This window comes from Mastomys coucha, unplaced genomic scaffold, assembly GCF_008632895.1.
Source record: "Mastomys coucha isolate ucsf_1 unplaced genomic scaffold, UCSF_Mcou_1 pScaffold9, whole genome shotgun sequence".
NCBI lineage: Eukaryota > Metazoa > Chordata > Mammalia > Rodentia > Muridae > Mastomys > Mastomys coucha.
The window spans coordinates 47,254,371-47,275,402 of record NW_022196915.1 but is presented as its reverse complement, the minus strand read 5'-3'; the positions used below and the strand labels follow the sequence as shown (position 1 = coordinate 47,275,402).

The window sequence follows — 21,032 nt, the reverse complement described above, 5'->3', positions numbered from 1 at the left end:
TCGAAAAAAAAAAAACAAAAACAAACAACAACAACAACAACAACAACAACAAAAAACCCTCAGCAGTCAAGAGCACTGGCTGCTCTTCCAGAGGTCCTAAGTTCAATTCCCAGCACCTGCACAGTATAGCTCATGACCATCTATAAAGGGGTCTGATGCCCTCTTCTGGCATGCAGGTCTCATGCAGACAGAGCACTCATATACTAAGAGTATACACATAAATAAACTATACACACACACACACACACACACACACACTCACATAAACCTTCATACATTCAAAAATAAACACTGACCCAGACATGGTGGCACATGCCATGGTCACAGCTCCCAGGAAGCCATATGCTACCTTCCTGTCAGTCACTTGGCAGCCGTCTCAGTTATCTGAATGGCCAAGGTAGTCTCACAACGCTGATGGCCACATAACCTTAACTGTAACTTAATACATTTCTCAAAATGTAAGAACATTGATCCTGGTAACTTTATAGTAAAGTGAAATACTTAATGTCTTATTATTAATGATTATTTACTCCTTACCTAGCATAGAAATTAAACATTATCATAGATTATGAATACATAGGAAGAAGCATGACATGGGTAGGGTTCTGTGCTTTCTATGGCTCTAGGCGTCCACTATGGGCCTTCTCCTGTGGATGGGGGATTGCCTCTGTACTTAGCCATAAGATTGCTCCACTGGTCTCATGATACTAATGATGCATCACACCTATAGTATCCCACTCAAATGCCGATGCTTGCAGAAACACTTGTTAACAGTCATCTCCTGTCTATGAGAAGCCTGTGGGGGCAGGGTGCTCCTGGCCTTGCCCTGCACTTCAGTCAGCCCCTGCAGAGCACATTGGTGGGTGAGGGCGCAGTAGGCAGGTAGAACAATACACCAGTGGCAGGTGGGTGCCTAAAGGGATAAAAGGAGGTCCTCAGAAGCGGCAAGTGTCAAGTACCTGCGTCTCCTTTGTCACCCTTGGCACCATCTCGTCCGTCTCTTCCAGGTAGGCCATTGTGACCTGGATTGCCAGGGATGCCAGAGTGCCCTTGCCGGCAGGTGTCCTGGGAGAATACGCTCCTTGTGCATGCACCCATAACCAGCAGAAGCCACCAAATCCTCATGGTCAGACAACAGGGTCTGGACTGAAAGAGGGAAACAGAAACTGAAAGGTGCATGGCCACTGGACACAGGTACAGCTGCTGGGCATGAACACGGCCTCTCATTTCTGCAATGGGACAGGCCTTGGTCTCTGGGCATGGCCAGGGGTAATAAGGAGTGACAGGGCCTCCTCTCTCTGCACTGACAAAGGCCTGAATCCAATCTCACTGTGTCAGATGGGTGGACAGGGCAGGGCAAAATCAGAGACCAGGTAGCTGACCAAGCTGGATTAGAAGGAGCTTGTTACAAAGCCTGACGTCATGGCACCTGACTGTAGTCTCAGAACTCAGAAGGCTGAGAAAGAAATCACAAGTTCCAGGTCAGCACAGTGTATGGGTATGCAGTGATAGTCCACCATTGCAAAAGGAAAAAAAAAAAAAAAAGGGACATTGTTCTCAGATGGAAACACATGGTTGGGACCATTTTTAATGGTCAACAAATGTGGACACCAAGTATTGAGGTCAGGAGATTCTTCTATTTATTGTTTCAATTTGAGCAAGCCATTTTTTTAAGCCACAGAAAATGTTTTCTCATCCCAGGGGGCTAATACAAAGACCAAATTTGACCACAATATACATGAAAAGGCACACTAAAAATAATAAAGCCACATAAAATTATCACCTGACCCAGCAACTCTATTCCTGAGAATAAACAAAATAAAACAAAACAATAACAACAACAACAAAAACTGAGAGGCTTGAACATGCTTGGGGTTCCTGGCAGCAATGTTCTTGGCAGTCACTAGGGGGAGCAGTCACGTACTTCAGTGGATGAGTGGTTATAGAATACTTAGTATATAAATATAGTCAAATGTCATTCAAACCCCTCTCCCTCCTGAAAGGCAGGAAATCATGGCTCCCTCCAGGACATTAGGCAGTGATAATCTGGGACTGAACGACAGATCTGGTATGTATGCAAAGTGATCCAGATCATGGAGCAAGCAATATGGCAGGTGCCAGGAGTTGAAGGGAGGGGCACTGTTCAATGAAAGACGAAACCTCTGCGGGTCAATGATGGTGGTGGTTGCAGGATGGCGTGAATGTATTTATTGCTATTCAACCATACACTTAAAATGGTTAAACTGGTAAGCTTGAATTTATATATCTATTTCATCACAATAAAAACAACAACAAAACACTAAAGCTGAGGATATAATTCAGCTGCAGACAAGCTACCTCACACATGAGGCCCACAGTCCCATCCTAGTACCACATACAGGCACTAAAAAGTATGTGGCATTAACAGCAGCATACCGAACATGTACATTTGGGATGTGGCTAGAGCTCAACGCTAGAGCACTTGTGTCGCACATAGAGTCCTTGGTTTTAAGTCCCGGTGCACCTGAGCCCACTGTGGTGGTGCATCCATGAGCACACAGCAGGTTGAGGCGCAGGCCTGTGCACACACACCATCTGATTTTGTGAGAAGCACATTCTCAGTGCCTTCCCTCTATAGCCACTGGTCCTTTTACTTGGGTTCTGGATTGTATTTGTTTCTGTTTTAGTCTGTCTTCTGCCTCAGGTTGTAGCTGAGATCTGGGCAAGGGGGGAAGATCTGTAGGCAAACTGCTCCCCATAATCAGCATGCAAGCCCCTGCAGGGGCTTGAGTCTTTAAGATATGAATGAGTGGGATTGTAGATCGAGTTGAGGTTCCCTGTGAGTGTACAAAGTGTCATACCATCTGTCCCCAGGACCTGCCTGGCAGGGGCTCTGTGTTTGATACAAGGTCATGGGAGTCACCTGGCTGTACTTTCAGAGTCCCCACCCCCATCCCAGTCTTGATATTTAGTACCGAGCAGCAGGCTGAGTGAGCAGCGATGGGTTGATGCAAAGACAACGTGATGGCAGCTCTTTTAATATTTAAGGAACAAAATCCACTCACCAAACCATAGAAGAGCACATGGGTTATTGCATCCCATCAGACCCCAGGTCCTATGTACTGCGGCCAGCAATGTAGATGTCTATAAGCCTTTATAATGGTAAAAACCAGGGTGTCTGTCTCTTTGACCCAGTAGAACCATCTCTAAAATTATTCATAGTACAGCAAAGATTTGTGTGCCAATGGGTAACTGCAGTGTTTTCTGTTAAGGTGGAAAAGGGTACATTATGTCATGCCTGAGAATAGACTTAGGGAGTGGACCAGTATGTAAGTGCTGAGAAAATTATGAAGGTCAAGAAAGTATGTAAAAGATGGATAAAGGCAGAAGAAAGGTGAGTTCAAGATGAGCCTGATACAGATGAGACCCTGTCTCAAAAGACCCAGCCAAACAGAAAGAATTAAAATGGAGGCTAGAGAGATGGCTCAGCAGCTAAGTTCACTCACTGCTCTTGCAGAGGACTGGCACTCAGCTCTCAGCACCCACAGTAGGTAGCTCACAACTACCTAAAGCTTCAGCTACAGGGGATCTGAGCCCCCTTTAATGGCCTCTGAGGGCATCCATACAACAAGCATGTGCGTGTGTGTGTGGGGGTGTGTGTGGGTGTGTGTGGGGGGGGTTGGGTGTGTGGGTGTGTGGGTGTGCATGCACGCGTGTGTGCGCGTGCATGCACACCCACACACAAAGGTTTAAACTTTTTAAAATGACTTTTAGAAAGACTAAAATATCAGGCGTATTATGAAGATATTAATTTATATATGCTATCAAAAACTAGAAGTAAATATATGCAAATAGGCAAACATGTTAATGTATAGAATGATGGCGGTTTTCCTGTGAGGAAAAATGTCTTTGTAGTGCTGGCTACACATTTGTAGATACTTATTTTTATTATTTTAAATTGTGTGCATGTGTGCACATTGACAAAGACACACAAACAGACAGATACAGACATACACACACAAACGTAAAGACTTGTTGAGGCTGGACCATCGGATGTCCCGGGAGCTGGAGTTACAGGCCACCAGATGTGGGTGCTGAGAAATGAACTCAACTCCTCCTGGGGCTCTTAACCCCTGAGCCATCTCTCCAGCCCCTCTGTAGCTAGACACTGCCACCTAAAGATGGTGTCGCCCTCTGGTGAAAGCTGCAGAGAGTCATGGGATACAGAAGGTGTTTCCCAGCGGTTTCCCTCAGTCACAAACCCACTCCACTTTAGGCAGCTGACTTTTCTTAGAGCCAACCCAGTGAGTTCTCTATAGTCACTCCTGCCGCTGGACGCAGAAGCCACTGGTAGATTCAAGGTTGGTTCTTCTGGGCTTTACCAGCATTCACCCTCATTTCCCACCTTCTTTATGAAAGGCCACTTGCAGGGTGGAGAGATGGCTGATCTTCCAGTACCACAAGGCTGCTCACACCCCTTGCAGGTGATGAGACGCCCTTTCCTGGCTCCCAGTGTGGTACAGGCATAACACCCCACACACATTTTTTTTTAAAGCCATTTTTGGTGCCTCTTCTGATTTTCTCTAATTTACAGTCATGTATTTTCAAACATTCCAGATTCCTTATCTCCCCTCCCCCAAACACTAACACTTAACAGAAATCAAGGGAACAATCTTACTTTTCCCAGCCAGGGTCCTTCTATGCAGCTCAGGCCAGCTTAGAAGTCATGGTCCTGCCTCAGCATCCCAAGTGCTGGGGATAGGTATGCTTCACCAGGCCAGCTTGCGAGCGATCTCTGCTGAGGCTCAGCTTGCTTGAGTGGAAGACCAATGGATGACATCCCTTATACTAAGTTGGCTTTGTTTATTTCTCCTATGTGTTTGGTACAATGTTACAGTATGCATCTTTTCTTCAACGTACGTTGTTTTTAGAGACCGTATAAGTCAGCATCGACACAACTATCAAAACACTCATTAAAATGTGTAGCCAATGATCTACAAGCATTTCTAGAAAACTCTGTTATTCTTATGATTGATCCTGTTTTTTATGCGTCCTCTCAGCCCAGTACTGCAGAATTCTGGCAAATGAAATTCTCTGCCTCTGTCTCTCTCTCTCTCTCTCTCTCTCTCTCTCTCTCTCTCTCTCTCTCTCTCTCTCTCTCTCCTTCTCTTCCTTCCTCCTCTCTCTCCCTGTGTATGTGTGTGTGTGTGGGTATATGTGTGTGTGTGTGTGTGTGTGTGTGTGTGTGTGTGTGTGTCTGTTTGACAGGCTCATACTGTAGCCCAGGCTATCTGTCCTGGAACTTACTCGGTAGTCCAAACCTTCTGTGTTGGTCTCTCCAGTATGACATCACAGGAGAACTACCCACAAACCCACCTGGTTTGTTCTTTAGGAAAAAAAGTTTGAGAAGCAGATGACCTCTGTTCTTACCCAGAGCTTCATACCACATGTGGCTACCTTAGAACCCAGGTGCCTTCAGCTGAACATGAAAAAAAAATATCCTTTAGTGCACTTACCTGAACCCTGAAGCTGCAGGCTGGATACTGCCACTGTGGGAATAGGGAACCCTCACACTGTTAATAAAATCAAGCCTTCCTGCCATAGAACTCCCCAGTGAGCACAAGTGCAAAATAGCAGGAAGGGGAGGGGACCGAGGGAGGCACAAGATGTCTTGGATTAGCTTCAAAAGTCACAGCGACACTGGGGTTCAGTAGCATCCCTTCACACCGTCCCAAGTGTGGAAGACTTTGTCCTTTTTCTTCTGCCTTCTGAAATCAGCTGAGGGGACTCCAGGTGTCCCAGCAGGTGGAATGTGGGAGGAGAGATCACCACTGCAGGCTTCTTTCCTTACTGTGAACAGCTCTCTCCTTGGCCTTGAGTCCATCCTGAGTGAGGAAACGGGCGCATACAGGACACTGAGGACCCTGACTGTAACCTTCGGTCTTTGCAACACAGAGCTGCAGGATCCCTTTGTTTAACTTAGAACGTTTACTAGTTACAGTCACTGTTGCCTAAGACTCTCATTAAGGACAACACTAAATTTAAGAGCAGCCTATGATTCAGTTAAGCCTCCCATTGGCACTCATGTCTGTGCAGAATACTGCAGGACACTGACACCCAGGAGGAAAGGCCTTCTGGCGTGCTTTTGGGGGTCGTATGTTCATGAAGTAGCTCTGAGCTCTTGCACTCCTAAAGCTCTAGATAAGGCCTGATGCTCCCAGTGACCCTGCTCTGTCCTCTAAATATAACAAACTGTAAAATAAAGTTATCTTCTCCAGTTTGGCTATTATTTAGCTCAGTGGTAGAGCATCTGTCTAGCAAGCACAAGACCCAGGGTTCAGTCCTCAGCTTAAAAAAAAGCAGCAGCAGCAGCTGGGTGGTAATGGCACGTACCCTTAATTCCAGCAGAGGCAGGTAGACCTCTGTGACTTTGAGGCTAGCCTGGTCTGCAGAGCAAGTTCCTGGACAGCTACACAGAGAGGCTCGTTTTCTTTTTTCTTTTCTTTTTTTTTTTTTTTTTTTTTTTTTTTTTTTTTTTTGGTTTTTCGAGACAGGGTTTCTCTGTGTAACCCTGGCTATCCTGGAACTCATTCTGTAGACCAGGCTGGCCTCGAACTCAGAAATCCACCTGCCTCTGCCTCCCAAGTGCTGGGATTAGAGGTGTGCGCCACCATCGCCCAGAGAGAGGATCTTTTTCAAAAAACCAGGGGGGAGAAAAAAAGCTCCCGTCTCCATAAAAGGAACCAGGAAGTCTGTTTGAGTCTCTCTCTGCTCATAGTCATTGCTGTAAGTGGGGCACAATCAATAATCTACTGAAATGGCCACTCCATAGTTAGAAAGGTTTCCATTACAGGTATGAGGGGGGAGAATAGCCAGGGGCATCTCAAGGGTCTAGAGCGGAGAGAAAAAGAAGCCGATGGCCAGGGCTAGAGAGGTTGCTGGACTGTACGGGGACAAGTAGCTGAGAGAGGGAACTAGAACAGCCTGAGAACTTAGAGCGGAGGAGGTGAGGGCAGGAAGCAACAGACACATGTGGATAGGAACTGAAGGACACACAATACAAGTATATGCTGAGGGAAGGGGCCCTTTCCGCCAGCTGGAAGCCCCTTTCATGAGGAATGCTTCTCGGTCTACAGTACAGCCTGAGCTGAGCAAACGCTGTCATCTCGGGGTTATCCACTGCTCTTTGGGGGAACCGAGGTTCCCTTTGGACCTGACAATTACTCTTCCTGACAATTATAGGAACTCCAGGCTTCAGCTTTTGGTGCACAGGAGGCAGCAAGTTACCAGCCCCAACATCAGTGAGTTTAGACCAGACGTGGAGCAGATGAGGGCTTTGTCTATCTCTTTCCCCAACCTTCAGCCCACGGAGGAGCACACTGCAGCTCTGTAGGTTCTCCTGAGAAGTGTGTTTAAACAGTCAGGCAAAAGTGCAGCAGTTTCAAGAGCTGAAGAATACTGTTTTGTTCTGAGAAGGGCAGGAGCTCATCCTTAGTGGCCATCTGGGGATGGGGTATGCAGGCATTGAGAAGGAAGCCTCACCTTAGCAGAGCTAACCACATCCCATATTCACTCCTCAGCCCAGCAGACAGCCTCAAGAGGAGGCGGGACTGGCTTTGGCAGCATCCATTAAACTAGATGGCATCCATTGAGCATGGTCTGGCTTCTTTAGGTCTGATTGCTACAGCTAAGCCCCCAAGGTCATTCATGTGTAGGTAGTGCAGTTTGGTTGCTAGAGGGACCTCTGTGGTCACTCAGCTTCAGGCTGCCACAGGCCCTTCTGCTCTCCTGGCCATGGAGAATCCTCTCTAGCTGTATTCCTAGTCCTGCCCTCTCTCCCGACTTAGCAGGAACCAAGACTAGGGCACCATTTATACTACTCTCCCACCTCAGTTTATGGTACTCCTAGTCATAAGAAGAGGACTCGGTCACCAGTGTCCCATTCCTTCCCCAAGGCCTGCTGGGATCACTCTGCAGCCTGCTAGGCCGTCTCCCTGGGCACCGCTCTGCCTGATTTGAAATTTCTCTTCACCACAACCTATGTAGGTCATCCTGGCTACAGCTGGCCTTGAGCTCTGCAGCCATGTTGGGGAATGCCAAACAGCACCAGTGTCACAAGGTCCTGGTCATTTGCTGAAGTCCAGCTGTCCAGACACCGCATGGTCTCAGCTCTGACCCAGCAGAGGCACCGCTCTAGGTAAGCTCTGCGTGCTTGTCCACAGAACGCTTAGGAGTTGAGTATGGGCCTGGATGTTTGGTAAGGAGAAGACTCCATTTTAGGGGCTGTCCTATGCCTACCTCACATCTGATGCCACTGACGCAAGAACATCATTGGGTTTGTCTGACCACATTCCTCCAAAGGGACATGGTCTCTCCTGTGCATACAGCAGACAACAACAACAACAACAACAACAAAAATGCTTGTTTCACTTCCTAACCCTTCTAGAATAAAGTACGTTCCCTTCTGTGCATGGTGCCATCCTGCTATGTCCCCAGGGCTGTCATTGTCACTCTTTGTCAATGGACCCCATGGAGGAGCGAGCAAGGATACAAATGGACAGATGATGCTGGGATTAAACACCAGAAAGCAAGAGGCAGCCTTGGCAACCCAGAGGGACCATGCTCTGATTAGTCACCGAAAACAATGGCTTGTTTACTGGGATTTTTTTTCTGAGCTTGCTAAGGCGGAGGAAACTCTTATTCATCCCCCACCCTGGGTGAGGGAGGCCAAGGCTGCAGGCTCACCTCCCAGTGAAGGGCCTTGCCAGCCGCTCTGACCACCCCAAGGCATAGAGGGCTGGTCACCCACACTTCCATCACTCATGGAAAACCGCTGTAACAGATTTAGCCTTCCTGGGCTGGGCTGTCACTCAGCCCTGGTCAAAAGGGCCTGCTTGACCTTGAGGTAAGAGGTGGGGCAGTTCCCAGTTACGTCTCCAAACCCACAAGAGGCTGACAAAACCCACCCAAACTATCACTTGCTCTCTCCGGCTCATCTGCTATTTTAACTGGCTTTGGAAGTCCAGTGGCCCCTCTCCATTCCCCCCAGAGCCTCTCTCCAACACCTCCCAGTAATTCCCTCCCACCCACCAGGAATGAGTCTTTCTCAAGGCAAGAAAGGCTCTGTAAATTCTAGCATTTGCTGCCTTTTAAAAATGTTCTTTTCTGGAAACAGAGTTCCACACGGCTTAGGTTGACCTTGAACTCCTTATCGTGGCCAGAGAAAACCTCCTCCCTCCACCTTCCAAGCACTGGAATTAGAGGTATGTGCTATCACACCCAGTTTAATGCAGTGCTGACAATCTGAACCAGGGCTTTGTGCCTGCCCCAGCCTGCCACTTTCTGTATAGTGTGTCTATCTTACTTTACTAGGGAGATGTATCACTAGAACCAGGTTGGCAAATTAATTTTAATATACAGATACAAAATGACAAATAGAGATTCACAGCATTTACAAGAAATCAAATAACGGTATTTTTTTTTAAAAAACCAACAACAACAACAACAACAAAGCCTTCATTCAGCAAAAATGCATATCTAGCACAGGAGTCCTATTTCAGGGCCAGAGCTAGCTCTCCAGCTCAGCAGCAGCACTTGGCTCACACAGATGACAGCACCGCAGCGTGGATTAGTTACCATCAAAAGCACAGCCATGATCGGCAAGTCACTCCCAGTGGGCACGGACACGTACCCAAAAAGGGGACTTACTATTATTAAGTTATAGAAGCGGCTCGAAGTACTTTCTAAATACAATTGGCAATGCCCAGGAGAACAGTAAAGGCAATAACAGGGGGCACATGGGGTGGCTAAGCAAATTTACATACATTATATAAGCTGATGTTTCTTTCCCCTCCCTAAGACTGGCTAGAAGTTTCTACATACTTTGTCCTAAGTCTTCCAAACGCCCCTTTCCCTGGATGCTGAGCAGAAACAATCTGTGGGCACACTGTGTCCAGCCTCCTGTCTGTCCGCTGTGGGCACACTGTGCCCAGCATCCTGTCTGCCCGCTGTTGAAACTCACTGACATATTTCTTGGCACTGGCCTGAGGATGCTCCTGCTTTTCCTATCTGTGATGAAGCCATAATGCAGAAGCCATGCCCTGGCTCCAGGAAACTCTGGCTGGGAAACAGGACTGACTGGGAAACATCAGCAATCCAGTTACAGATCTCCACATGTACACGATGCTGGAGCACTGGCACTTAAAAAAAAAAAAAAAAAAAAAACCTTGCGCTTTGAACCACTTTTCGAATTAAATACACCTTTTGCTTTTCACGTAATGACAGCAACGTAGGATGAGGAATCAGTCTTCAATGGATTGGGTAGTAAAAGGCACAGTAGTTAGAAATGGCATTCCATAGTAATGGCGGCTCTCACCTGCAGGGGTGGATCTACCACGTGGCAAGGAAGATCAGACACGTGACAGCAGCTTAGGGGCGGCAGCGAAGGCTCACAGGAGCCCCAATCAGCTGTGTACCACTCTCTTTTACTTTAGGGGACAGAGCCTGGAATGTTTTCTTTCTCTAGATTTTCAAGTGTTATGATCACTTTTCACCGACCACACGGCGCCTACAAGTTATCGGTACAATCGAAACCAGGGAGGCGTTCACCATCGCGTTAACAGGGCTGGCAAATTCTGGAATGCTAAAAATTTGCTAAAAATAGAACAAATGAAATTCATCAACATTTTAAATCACCAATATTTTTTGGCCCATTGAGGGAGAGGGAGGGAATGTTGTTCGGGAGTGGCGGACACCATTTGGGCAGGAGGTTCTTTGTTGTTTTTATTTCCTTCCAAAGTAGAAAGCATGCCTTAAATCAAGAAGGGAGTTTGGCGAACTGAAAATAAAAACCACTAAAGGTCCTCCACTTTCTGTATTTGGTAATAAAATGTATACTCACATACAGATTTTTACAAAGTCAAAGGCTATTACATCTTTTAAAAACACATTTGTTTTCAAAATCACCCAGAAATCCCAAGTAAGAGTCACTTGGGACAGACTTTATTTGACCAAGCACTTCTCGGGCTGTATAAAATCACCCGGGGCCAGCCCAGGTCTTGAATGTGACTCGATATAAACATGTCCTGATGTCCAGGATTGTTAGGAGGTTTGCGGAGGTAGGTGGGAACCGGAAGTTAGGGCAGCTGGGAATTCTATTAGGACTGGTCACAAACATCATGTTATTACTTCTTCACTGTTGTCAGCTGTAACAGCAAATGGAGCCTGCAGCGAGGCTCTGATTTGAGGAATCCTCAGTGAAAATGAACAGGACCAATGACTAATCACTTCTTTAAAGCAGTTTTCATATTAACAACACAACTGTGGGAACTGCTGCACACACACACTGGAGCAAAGTACACAAAGTATGGTTTCTAAAGTATCTCCTTACATTCTATTAGAAAACAAACAAAAAACCAACCAAACAAACCTGTCAGTTATAGAAATGCAGCTGAAGTTGAGGCCTCCCTCTCCCTCCCCCACCACACACACACACACACACACACACACACACACACACACACGCACACGCACACGCACACGCACAGGCACACGCACATGGCGCATGCTCTGTGCACTTGAACCACTCCATAGCACACAGACACAGCTGTGGGGCCACTGACTACAGTCCCCAGCCGTGCTACCTATAAGTGACCCTGCCAGGGTGCACAGCAGGGCTGAGGCTAATCCCAGGTCCAGGTTCAAGGCTATCTGCTGTGACATGACTTGTTTCAGGCATAGATGTGGAGGCAGGGTGGACTGTGCTGACGGACCAATACCTTCACCTCAGACGCCGCAGACGTGTGTGTTCTCAAGCGAGAGCTGATGAGAGGCAAGAACCTTGCACGGACAGCACACACAAGAACACACTTGTCCAAAGGAACACGTGAGTTGCACAGCAGGACCCCTCCCGGCCAGCCCACTGGGCAGATTAAAACGCAGAAGCAGTCTCCCTTAGATGGAGTTAAAAGGCATTTTCATCAAGTCACAAACACAAGGCCAACAGAGAAAGGTTACTCTCTGTGGGTGTCAGCTTATGTGGCCCTTGTTAGGAGACAGCTCTCTCGGAGCTAAGGAGTCCTCAAGACCATTCTCCGGCTGGCACAGCCATGCACTACTGTTTCGGGGTCATGTGACAGAGGCATTTCCATCTCCCCAGGAAGCAGGATGGTTTTGCCCCTTGTTTTTTTTTTCTATGGCTGAGGGTATCTCCATCATCCCACTGGTGATACAAAGGGCGGCTGAAGACGCACAGTGTCACGTTCTCAAAGTTAAATGGTTCACGTCACCCTTACTTCCGTGAATGGCAGGCTCTTAGGTTGTGAGGGGTGAGCAAGGGGTGACCTCTGTTTGAAGGGACAAGTCAGGTGGCAGCAGCCTTCTCTCCACTCTGGAAAGTAGCACTGCCTTGAGGATGCTATACTCCTTGGCACTGCCAGGGCACCAGGTGCCTCCTGACTCTCTTGTGAATAAGGAACCTTGTAAGGATGAGACCTACACTCTTGCTTGGCTTCTGCGACACCTTGGAGACCTGTGGGCACCTGCCCCGTTGGCTCTAGCTCCTTCATTGTCTCTTCTGGGCCTGACCATACTCAGGTCATCCCATGGCTGCCAACCTCCTACCAATGCCTGTCAATGAGTTTCTTAAGATCAAACATAGAAGCCATCCTTAATGTAGTTGGCTCCTGAAGGACCCGAAGGCTATTTGGAACTGGAGCAGGAGTGTGACCGTCAGTGGGAAACTCGAAGGGCTGACTGAGTCAGCAGTCTCCATGCAGAGAGGCCCTTGTCCCTATATCATGGCCACCAGAGAGTGTGGCTTCCAGTGTGGGACAGAGCAGTGCTTCATGGCTCCTTCCTTCCACAAGGGTGCTGGGGCCTCTCAAGGTCAAAGCTGAGTCCAACTTCTTCTCCCTTCACTGATTCCCCAAATGAAGTGTTCAGCACTGGGCAAGAAGCCATCCCTGGACATCATGCTGAAGAGACAGAGCTGGCCTTCCTCCCTACAGTCCCTCCGAGGCACGTCCTGGGTAAGGCTCATTTCCGGAAGGGGGTGAGTTTATGGAAAGTGTGCCAGAAGAGCGACGGCTTCCTCTTGGGCTCAGCCAAGGCAAAGACCTGCTGCTGTGGGATGCTGGTGGGCACAGTGATATGGCGCTGGTGAAGGGGCGGCAGGCTCTGGTGGGGTGGGGCCACGGGGCAGCTGTTGTAGCCTAATTCAGGAAGGACAGAAGAACAGACCAGTCACTAGAAAGCCACAATGGGACTCAAAGTACTTAGCTAATCCCAAGGAATCAAGAGGCCCTACAAAATGAGCTTTCAGATTCCCTGTGTGGGACCATCAAGGGTCACCTCATGATGTCTACCCAAAAACCTCCCAAGAAGGAAGTCCAGGAGATGGAGCAGATCAACATCCACCATGAGAGAGATCAGTAAAAGATCAGTACCGGGTTCCTGGTGTGGACTGGAAGTAGTGACATGTTCTGAACCAAGGCCTCGAGTCAACACTCCCTTGGCCCAAATGCTACTCCACACTTACCGACCCTGAGTATTTGAGGGAAATTCTTTGATTTCTCTGTGCCTCAGTTCCCTAATCTCTAATATGGGGGTAACAGTAGCAAGAATAGATGAGGTAGCACTCATTGGCATTGTCTACCCTGGGGAGACACTGCGTGTAAGCACTAGGACCCTGGTGTGGCCTGGGCATGAAGGCTTCTGGGTCACTGCCAACTGATTCTAGTGTGTACAAGAGTGGGGGTGCACTCTAGGAGAAGCCCAGGGTCTTCCTATCTACCAGTGCTCTGAATGCTAGGACCTCACCTCACCTCGCCTCACCTCACCGGAATGCAGGGCAGACCCCCATAGCTGGGACCTCACCTCACTGGAATGTAGTGCAGTCCCCTAGAGCTGGGACCTCACCTCACTGGAATGCACTGCAGTCCCCTATAGCTGGGACTTCACCTCACTGGAATGCACTGCAGTCCCCTACAGCTGGGACCTCACCTCACTGGAATGCACTGCAGTCCCCTACAGCTGGGACCTCACCTCACTGGAATGCACTGCAGTCCCCTACAGCTGGGACTTTACCTCACTGGAATGCACTGTAGTCCCCTACAGCTGGGACCTCACCTCACTGGAATGTACTGCAGTCCCCAATTGCTGGCAAGCCCTTTGGTGTTGGGAGATTCTTCCTCAAATCAAAGATGCAAGGGGTTACTTGGCTGGCAGCTCCGTGGGTACCATTTGGGTGCCAGTGGATACCCAGTGGGAACCATCCTTTAGGGCCATGAGGAACAGAAGGCACTGGCAAGACCAGGAGCCCTGAAAGCCTTTATTGCTCCTTATTGCTCCCTGAGATATTTCGTGCACCCGAATCCAAACCGGAAGAAGGCTCTCCCCCTGCCCGTCAATTGGGATCTGTTCCTTAAGCAGCCCTGGCTTTTCTTCTCCATGCAGAGCTGCAAAAAGGCTCTGTGTGGGCAGACTCCAGGTCATCACAAGACAGACAGAAAGGAGGAGAAGCTTCCACCAACCTTACCTTTAGATTTGCCATGCCCTGCCTTCTGGGCGTTCAACATGGCGAGCTTCTTCTGATTTTCTGGGATTTCCATTCCTGGATTTGGAAACAGATGTGGTCTACATTCAGAACCTGGGAAAACTTTTTCAGAATAAACTGTGTACAACACACACTAGTGCTGAAGTATACTGTTCTTTACAGACTGGAGTAAAGAACCCTTCAAGGTGAGGAAAAGGAAGGGCGCCAGAAGTGTCACCGGGTGCCTCACGATGACCTCTGAGCCCAGGTATTTTAGAGAGTGATATGAGGTACAACTGTAGTGATACCCAGACCCTCGGTGTCTCAAGACAGACACTGCCAGGTCAATGTCCACATAGGAGTCACCTTAATTGCAGGTCTAAAGCATGACGCTCTGGGAAGAGAGCCCAAGGCGAAGGGGCTCAGGGCTGCTGCTCACACGTGCCAAGAGCTCTGTGGGTTGAGATTCTAACTGCCTGAAGCCTCAGACTGGAACTGTGCCCTGGCTGTGCAGTGGACAGTGATGCTGTCAACCTACGGTAGGCCAATTAGGTGAAAGGAACTGTACCAAGAAAGATGACAGACTGGCTTTGGAGAGAGACAAGACAGCAGAGGAGCAACCACAGGGGCTGAGGTGTCTGCTTCTCCTGAGGTAAAAGGTGGGACACAGAAGTGGGAGGTGAGGAGCCAGCCTCCACTGTGGCAGAGCTCAGTCACACTCTACCTCTGCAGCTTCAACTGACCCTTGTCTCTGTCTTAGATCTACTCTACCTTGGCTGATGTTGCTGTCTTGTCTTTATGCAGTGACATATTCAATGTCTGCCTGACTGGCAAGGGTCTCCTTCCCACCCCATACCCAGACAGAGACTGGTGTGTTGCTCCATAGAGAGCATGAGGACCTGCCCTCACTGGTCCTCCGCCACAGGAGCCCACGAAGAGGACATGCATAAGAGGAAGAGCAGAGCTGAGTGGTCAGGACTCCTCTATGTTTGTCATGAACCCTAAGGGGAAGGAGTGCGAGCATTCTAACTCGGGTGCTTCTAGCCACACCAGACAGAGCAGAATGACTCAGTAAACCGGGAGCTGGTGACCCTGTCACGTCACGTTTCAGTAACTGCCTGCACACTTCTGAGAAGGATTTTGTGACAGAGCCTTATTGCAACAGGGCCTGACAGTCAGCAGCCAGTGCATGGCGACTGCTGGGGGTCCAGATTTCCTTGGGTCTAAAGGGCAGCCACACAGAGTAGCAGAGCCCATCTGGGAGGCTGGGACGTGTGTGCAATCACACTAGCCTGAGCTCTGGTAATTTCTGAAGAAATTCTCACTTTTAGTGGCAAGATAGCCTGATGGAGTTCAACACGGGACCCCAGGACATTTTCTACGGCCAACTGCAGAATCTAAGGCCACATCTGAAGCTGGTGGCTTGGTACAGGAGACACAGGGACCACCCTTAAAGACCCTTGGGCTCTGTAGCAGTGGGTGACACTTGACCAGATACATGGTCCTTGAGATCTGGGCAACACAGCCGTCTCTCACCCATCTGACCCCTGTGCACCCCTGGTCTCTGGACACCGCTGCTCACATCGGGAAGTGCATGCTCACATTCCTAATATGTGTGGGTGGCCCTGGAGCATGGGCACAGAAACTGTGAGCACTGCACTAGTTAATGCCACATGGTAGCTTCCTTCTCACAGGATGATGCAATAAAAAAAGGCCAGCAGAAGTTGAGGGTGACAAACCAACGTACAGGCTAAGTTCCCCTTATCTGAAATGTGTGGGACCAGGACATGCCACTCTTTAGATTTCCTAATATTTTCACATATACAATGATAAGGTATCTTGGGGATGAGACCAAAGTCTAAACACAGGATTCAGTTATGTTTCATAGACACTTTATCTTATTTATACACAGCCTGAGAGTGATTCCAAACTATATACTTTTGGGGCATCTGCAGTTTGACTGGGTCCCTTACATGATGTCAGGTGTGAAATTTTCCTCACTGATGCTCAGAGATTCTGATCTTGGGATTATAGACGGTCAACCTGTCCAAGTACACTACTGGGCATCAGATGCACGAACTCACTCTGGTATGTGGTACAGGTTCTGTGGTTGCCACATTGGAGAAAAGCACACGAGGAACTGTGTCTGAATTGACCCAGACAGTGAGGTGAAGTAGAGTGTTTTGCAACAGTGCTGATAAAAATGGAAACCTTGATAATTGTCTGGCAATTCTGGGCTAGGAAGATGGCCTCTGAGGAGTGGGAAAGCGTGCATGCTCTACAAGTATGAAGTCCTGAGTTCAAATCCCCAGTGCTCATGTAAAAAGCTGGTGTGCTCATGTGTGCAGCTGTAATCCCAATGCTGTGTGGCATTGAGACAGGAGGAAGGCTGGGGCTTGCTGGCTCCCGGGATAGCTCCGGGTTCAGTGAGAGCCTTTGCAAGTGGAAAAGGCAGAGGTGATAGAGCAGGTCACTAGAGTCCTTCTCTGACCTCCACACGCACCACCCCACCAGGAACAAATATATCAAACATGGTGCGTGCTACCAACATGTGGTCAGTCCCCAGGACCACACCAAGCTGGGCCATCCTGGAAGAGCGTCCCATCTGTAAAGTGTGAATAAGGGTGGTAAGCACATCCTTGGGCTTTATGGGCCATCTTTGCTAATATCACACAAAGCACATGCCTGCAGCGCCACCCCACACACAGATTCAGCTCTTGAGGGAGCAACTAGACAAAAAAGGCCTGTGGAGGAGGAGACTGAGGGGACTCACCCATCTGCTGGTCCTCCTGCACCCGCCGCCTCTCGTCCGCACAGGCCTGTAGCCACCTGGCCTTGTCTTCCTGCTTTCTGGCGCAGAACAGATGAACCTCATCTGTGGCTTTGCTAACCAACTTGAAGGCATTCCGCATGCTGAGGTTCCAGTCTTTGTCTCGCCCGTCCTCTACATCCACAAGCTCCACTTCATCCATGTCCATGCGGCCCTTGTAGTACAGCATGTCCCTGCGCAGCAGGTCCTTCTTGCAGGACACCAGCTGGTGGTCGAAAAGGAAGAAGATGCGCTGCTGGCTCTTGCCCTGCCTGGTGATTTTGGTCAGCTCTCCCGAATGGATCAACTCGGAGCTTCGGTCTAGAATGTCCAGGCCCTAAGAGAATGTAAATACAGTGTCAGCCTTCCAAACCAGATTGTTTCCAACAATGGAGATACAGAAGGGGCCTCTGATACAGTCTTTCTAGAATATTCCATCCAGTTTCCTAAGACATTGCTGCCCTACACCGGCCAGGTAGGGCCCCCAAGGCTGTTCAGACCTTGACTTCATGGGATCCCTTACCATGAAATCTTTCTTTTCTACTCATTATTTCCTATCTCTACATATTTATTTATGGTGCATATATGCATGTGGTATATTTGTTCCTGGCAGGGTGATTGATGCCTGTGGAGGTGACCTGCTCAAAGTGTCTTCTTAATCTAAAAACTCGTGTTAAAGTAATAGAATGCTGGAGGTTAGAAAGATGGTTCAGTGGATAAGAGCACTGGTTACTCTTCCAGAGGTCCTGAGTTCAATTCCCAGCAACCACATGGGAACGCACAACTGTCTGCAATTCCAGTTCCAGAGAATCTGACATTCTCAAAGACCAATGCACATAAAATATAAACAAACAAATAATGGGGCTAGAGGGATAGCTCAGTGGTTAAGAGCACTGACTGCTCTTCCAGAAGTCCTGAGTTCAATTCCCAGCAACCCCATGGCGCCTTGCAACCATCTGTAATGGGATCTGATGCTCTCTTCTGGTGTGTCTGAAGACAGCTACAGTGCACTCATATACTCATAAATAAATCTTTAAAAAATAAACAAACAATGGAGTGCAGACATTTTCTGGAGTGGGAGCTATAAAGACTGACTTCATGACAATACAGGAGAATCAGAGGTTTTACTGCACAGGGGCATGGCATTAGTGACTATTACAGCTCCAGAGTGAGGTGGTTACCTACTTTCTGGAGTAGCTAGCTTAGGATCCTGGAAACAAAAGGCCAGGCTGCCAGTAAGAACTTAGAAAATTCTGATGGGATGGCCCCTAAATGTTAGAATCTAAGGTTGGAAAGCAAGCACCCCTTTTTCATACCTAGGGTGGGTGTTTGTCAACAGAACCCTAACAAAGCTGGGATGAAGCTGGCCTTTACCTATGACATTCTCATTTCCCTCTAATCCCAATAATACACAGAATGTTCTGGAGGCAAAAGTGCTTGACTCTAAAATATTTCTTCTATTTCCTTTCCTAGAGCAATTTTGTGTCCCAGATTCTTCACTTAAAAAAAAAGGCGGCGGGGGGGGGGGGGGGGGGGGGGGGGGGATCAGCCAGCAATGTCAGAGGTATGCTCACGGTTCCTGGAGAAAAAAAGCAGTTTAGTTGACCCTGCTCTCAGTAACTTCAGCCCAAGTCCCGCCTTCTCACCCAACACCTTCTCCATCTGAGAAAGCCAGTTCTGACCAGTTGGTAGATGCAGTGACCCTTATCTTGTTCAGCAACAACCTGAAAGGCACTAGCTTGTTCTTAGCCACCAGTGCAGTGCAGAGGTGACCAGTCTAGACTGCTGGGCCTGAAGAGAGTACTTACACCCTTTAGGACCTTCTCCATCCCATGGCTGATGCCTACTTCTTCACTGAGTTCATAAATGCAATTAGTGGTGAACATGGTATGGCACTACATACTCTGTGTGCATATGTGTGTGTGTGTGTGTGTGTGTTTGTGTGCGTGTACACACGCACACATGTGCATGCGCACGCAAGAGTATAGATGGTTGTGCAAATAAGGGTAAGTATACCCATTGGCCCATTACTATTAGGTAGGATTATTTGTATTATTACATAATGACCATGTAGCCGAAGAAGTAATATTCTCCTCCTCGATTTAGAGACAATAAAAGATAACTTGCTTGGATCACATAGGATCCAAATATGTCACCAGGACTTGAGCTCCCCGTGCTCCTATTACTGCACTCTATGACTGTGTGCGAGCTGGCTCTCTGTGTCAGAGGACCAGACACTAAGCAATATATTAGTGACCTTGTTTCTTTTAAAAATTACTTTTAATTATTAAGTGTACATGCATAAATGTATGTGTATGGGCATGCATGAGCCACATTGTTCACACTGAGGCTGGAAGGCAGCTCGCAAGGTTGACTTCTCTCATTTTACCAAGTAGGGCCCAGGGATTAAACTCACATTTTTAGGTTTGGCACCTTTATCCTCTGAGCTCCCTCACCTACTCAATTTTTCTTTAGGCATTGTTTATCATTAAGGTAGTTGTCTTTTAGACTCATCAAAATCCCTTCAAATGCACATATTAATATTCCATTAAGGCCAGAAAATACAGTGCCAATCACAGGAGGCTAAAGTATGTTAGGTTCAAATGCGGGAGCCATGAGCCTCACTGAGCATGTGTAAGTGCCTCTCACCTCCCAGCCCACGATGGACACCTGCCAGCGGGCAATCTTGTCGATGCTCTCTAGCTTGCGCTTGCGTTCATTGATCAAGCAGGCCACATTCTTCATGGCTTCATAGGCTGCCTTTATATTGTTGTAATCACTGTAAAACGAGAAGTTCATTTTAATTGCATGACATGCAACTCAGAGGACTGACAAAAGACTGACAAAATAACATGCTCAGTCCCAGGTTTGTATGCTAATGGCCTAGAAGAGGCACTGAGTAAGAGCCATTGTTCCCAGTGAATAGATCACAGTCTGCAACAGGTTAAGTGAGCAGAGTGAACACGATTCACAATTCTTTTGGAATAAGAATGTCACTATTCATTTCCCAGAAATCACCATGAATGAAAGTAAATGCCACAGAAACCAAGTGTTACTCATAGCAACTGAATTATTCTCAGAGAACTGGCCTTGATCTCTGCTTTGATTTCAACAGAACCACTTCTCTGTTATATAAAGCTGCTTAAAATCACTAGCCATTTCGAAAGTAATTATCCGCATCAAGTGTCATCTTTTACTTGTTTAGGGAGGGGCATGAAAGGCCAGGAGCACTATGGTCTGATGGCCTTCCGACAGTGCCCCAGCCCATGCTTCTGAAACTGTAAGGACCGAAAATTCTAAAATCAAAATAGAGATTTACATGGAGGCTGGGACACTGCATGGCTCGTGGAAGTGGAAATAATTTGGGGATGTGTAAGCCAGCAATTTAGTCAGCAGGCTGGACCCCTTGAGCTCACATGATAACATAGCAGGGATCCCAGTATACTGAGTTAGCATCCTCAACAGCCCGGGAGCTCAAGTCCTGGGAAGTCTGCAGGACTGTCCACAAAGCAAGTCTGTCTTTACAGGCCTATTCTCAGAGGCAGAGCAGGAGGCAAACAAAAGACCTGGAACTTTCCAAGAAGTGGACCCTCCCCTCCCCTGCCCAGCAAAGAAAAGGGACGGTGTTTTTGCTAAAAGTCCCCAAAGAAGGGTAGGATCTAAGAGGTTTTGTTGTTGCCTTTTTTCTAGAAGTTTTTTCTGTTTTACCAA

At 48.0% G+C, this 21,032-nt stretch overlaps 2 protein-coding genes and 1 long non-coding RNA gene across 8 annotated transcripts in view; 1 reads left to right on the top strand and 2 right to left on the bottom strand.

The window, feature by feature from the left end:
* Positions 1–6,324, bottom strand: part of LOC116084556 (complement C1q and tumor necrosis factor-related protein 9) — an 11,845-nt gene extending 5,521 nt beyond the window's left edge. The window contains exons 1-2 of the mRNA XM_031361633.1: positions 5,496–6,324; positions 960–1,146 (exon numbers count right to left, since the gene is read on the bottom strand). Coding sequence (XP_031217493.1) covers positions 960–1,125 — 166 coding nt within the window. The 5' untranslated portion in view covers positions 1,126–1,146; positions 5,496–6,324. The remainder of the gene's footprint in view (positions 1–959; positions 1,147–5,495) is intronic.
* A 3,046-nt stretch (positions 6,325–9,370) lies between these two features.
* Positions 9,371–21,032, bottom strand: part of Spata13 (spermatogenesis associated 13) — a 134,930-nt gene continuing 123,268 nt past the window's right edge. For all 6 annotated transcript variants that reach the window (XM_031361626.1, XM_031361627.1, XM_031361628.1 and 3 more), the window contains 4 exons: positions 19,971–20,100; positions 17,286–17,658; positions 14,516–14,590; positions 9,371–13,190 (listed from right to left, as the gene is read on the bottom strand). In XM_031361626.1, coding sequence (XP_031217486.1) covers positions 13,015–13,190; positions 14,516–14,590; positions 17,286–17,658; positions 19,971–20,100 — 754 coding nt within the window. In that variant the 3' untranslated portion in view covers positions 9,371–13,014. The remainder of the gene's footprint in view (positions 13,191–14,515; positions 14,591–17,285; positions 17,659–19,970; positions 20,101–21,032) is intronic.
* The window catches only part of LOC116084559, a 17,113-nt gene continuing 13,733 nt past the window's right edge, over positions 17,653–21,032 (top strand). Inside the window, exon 1 of the long non-coding RNA XR_004116158.1 lies at positions 17,653–17,796. This is a non-coding gene — a long non-coding RNA (uncharacterized LOC116084559). The remainder of the gene's footprint in view (positions 17,797–21,032) is intronic.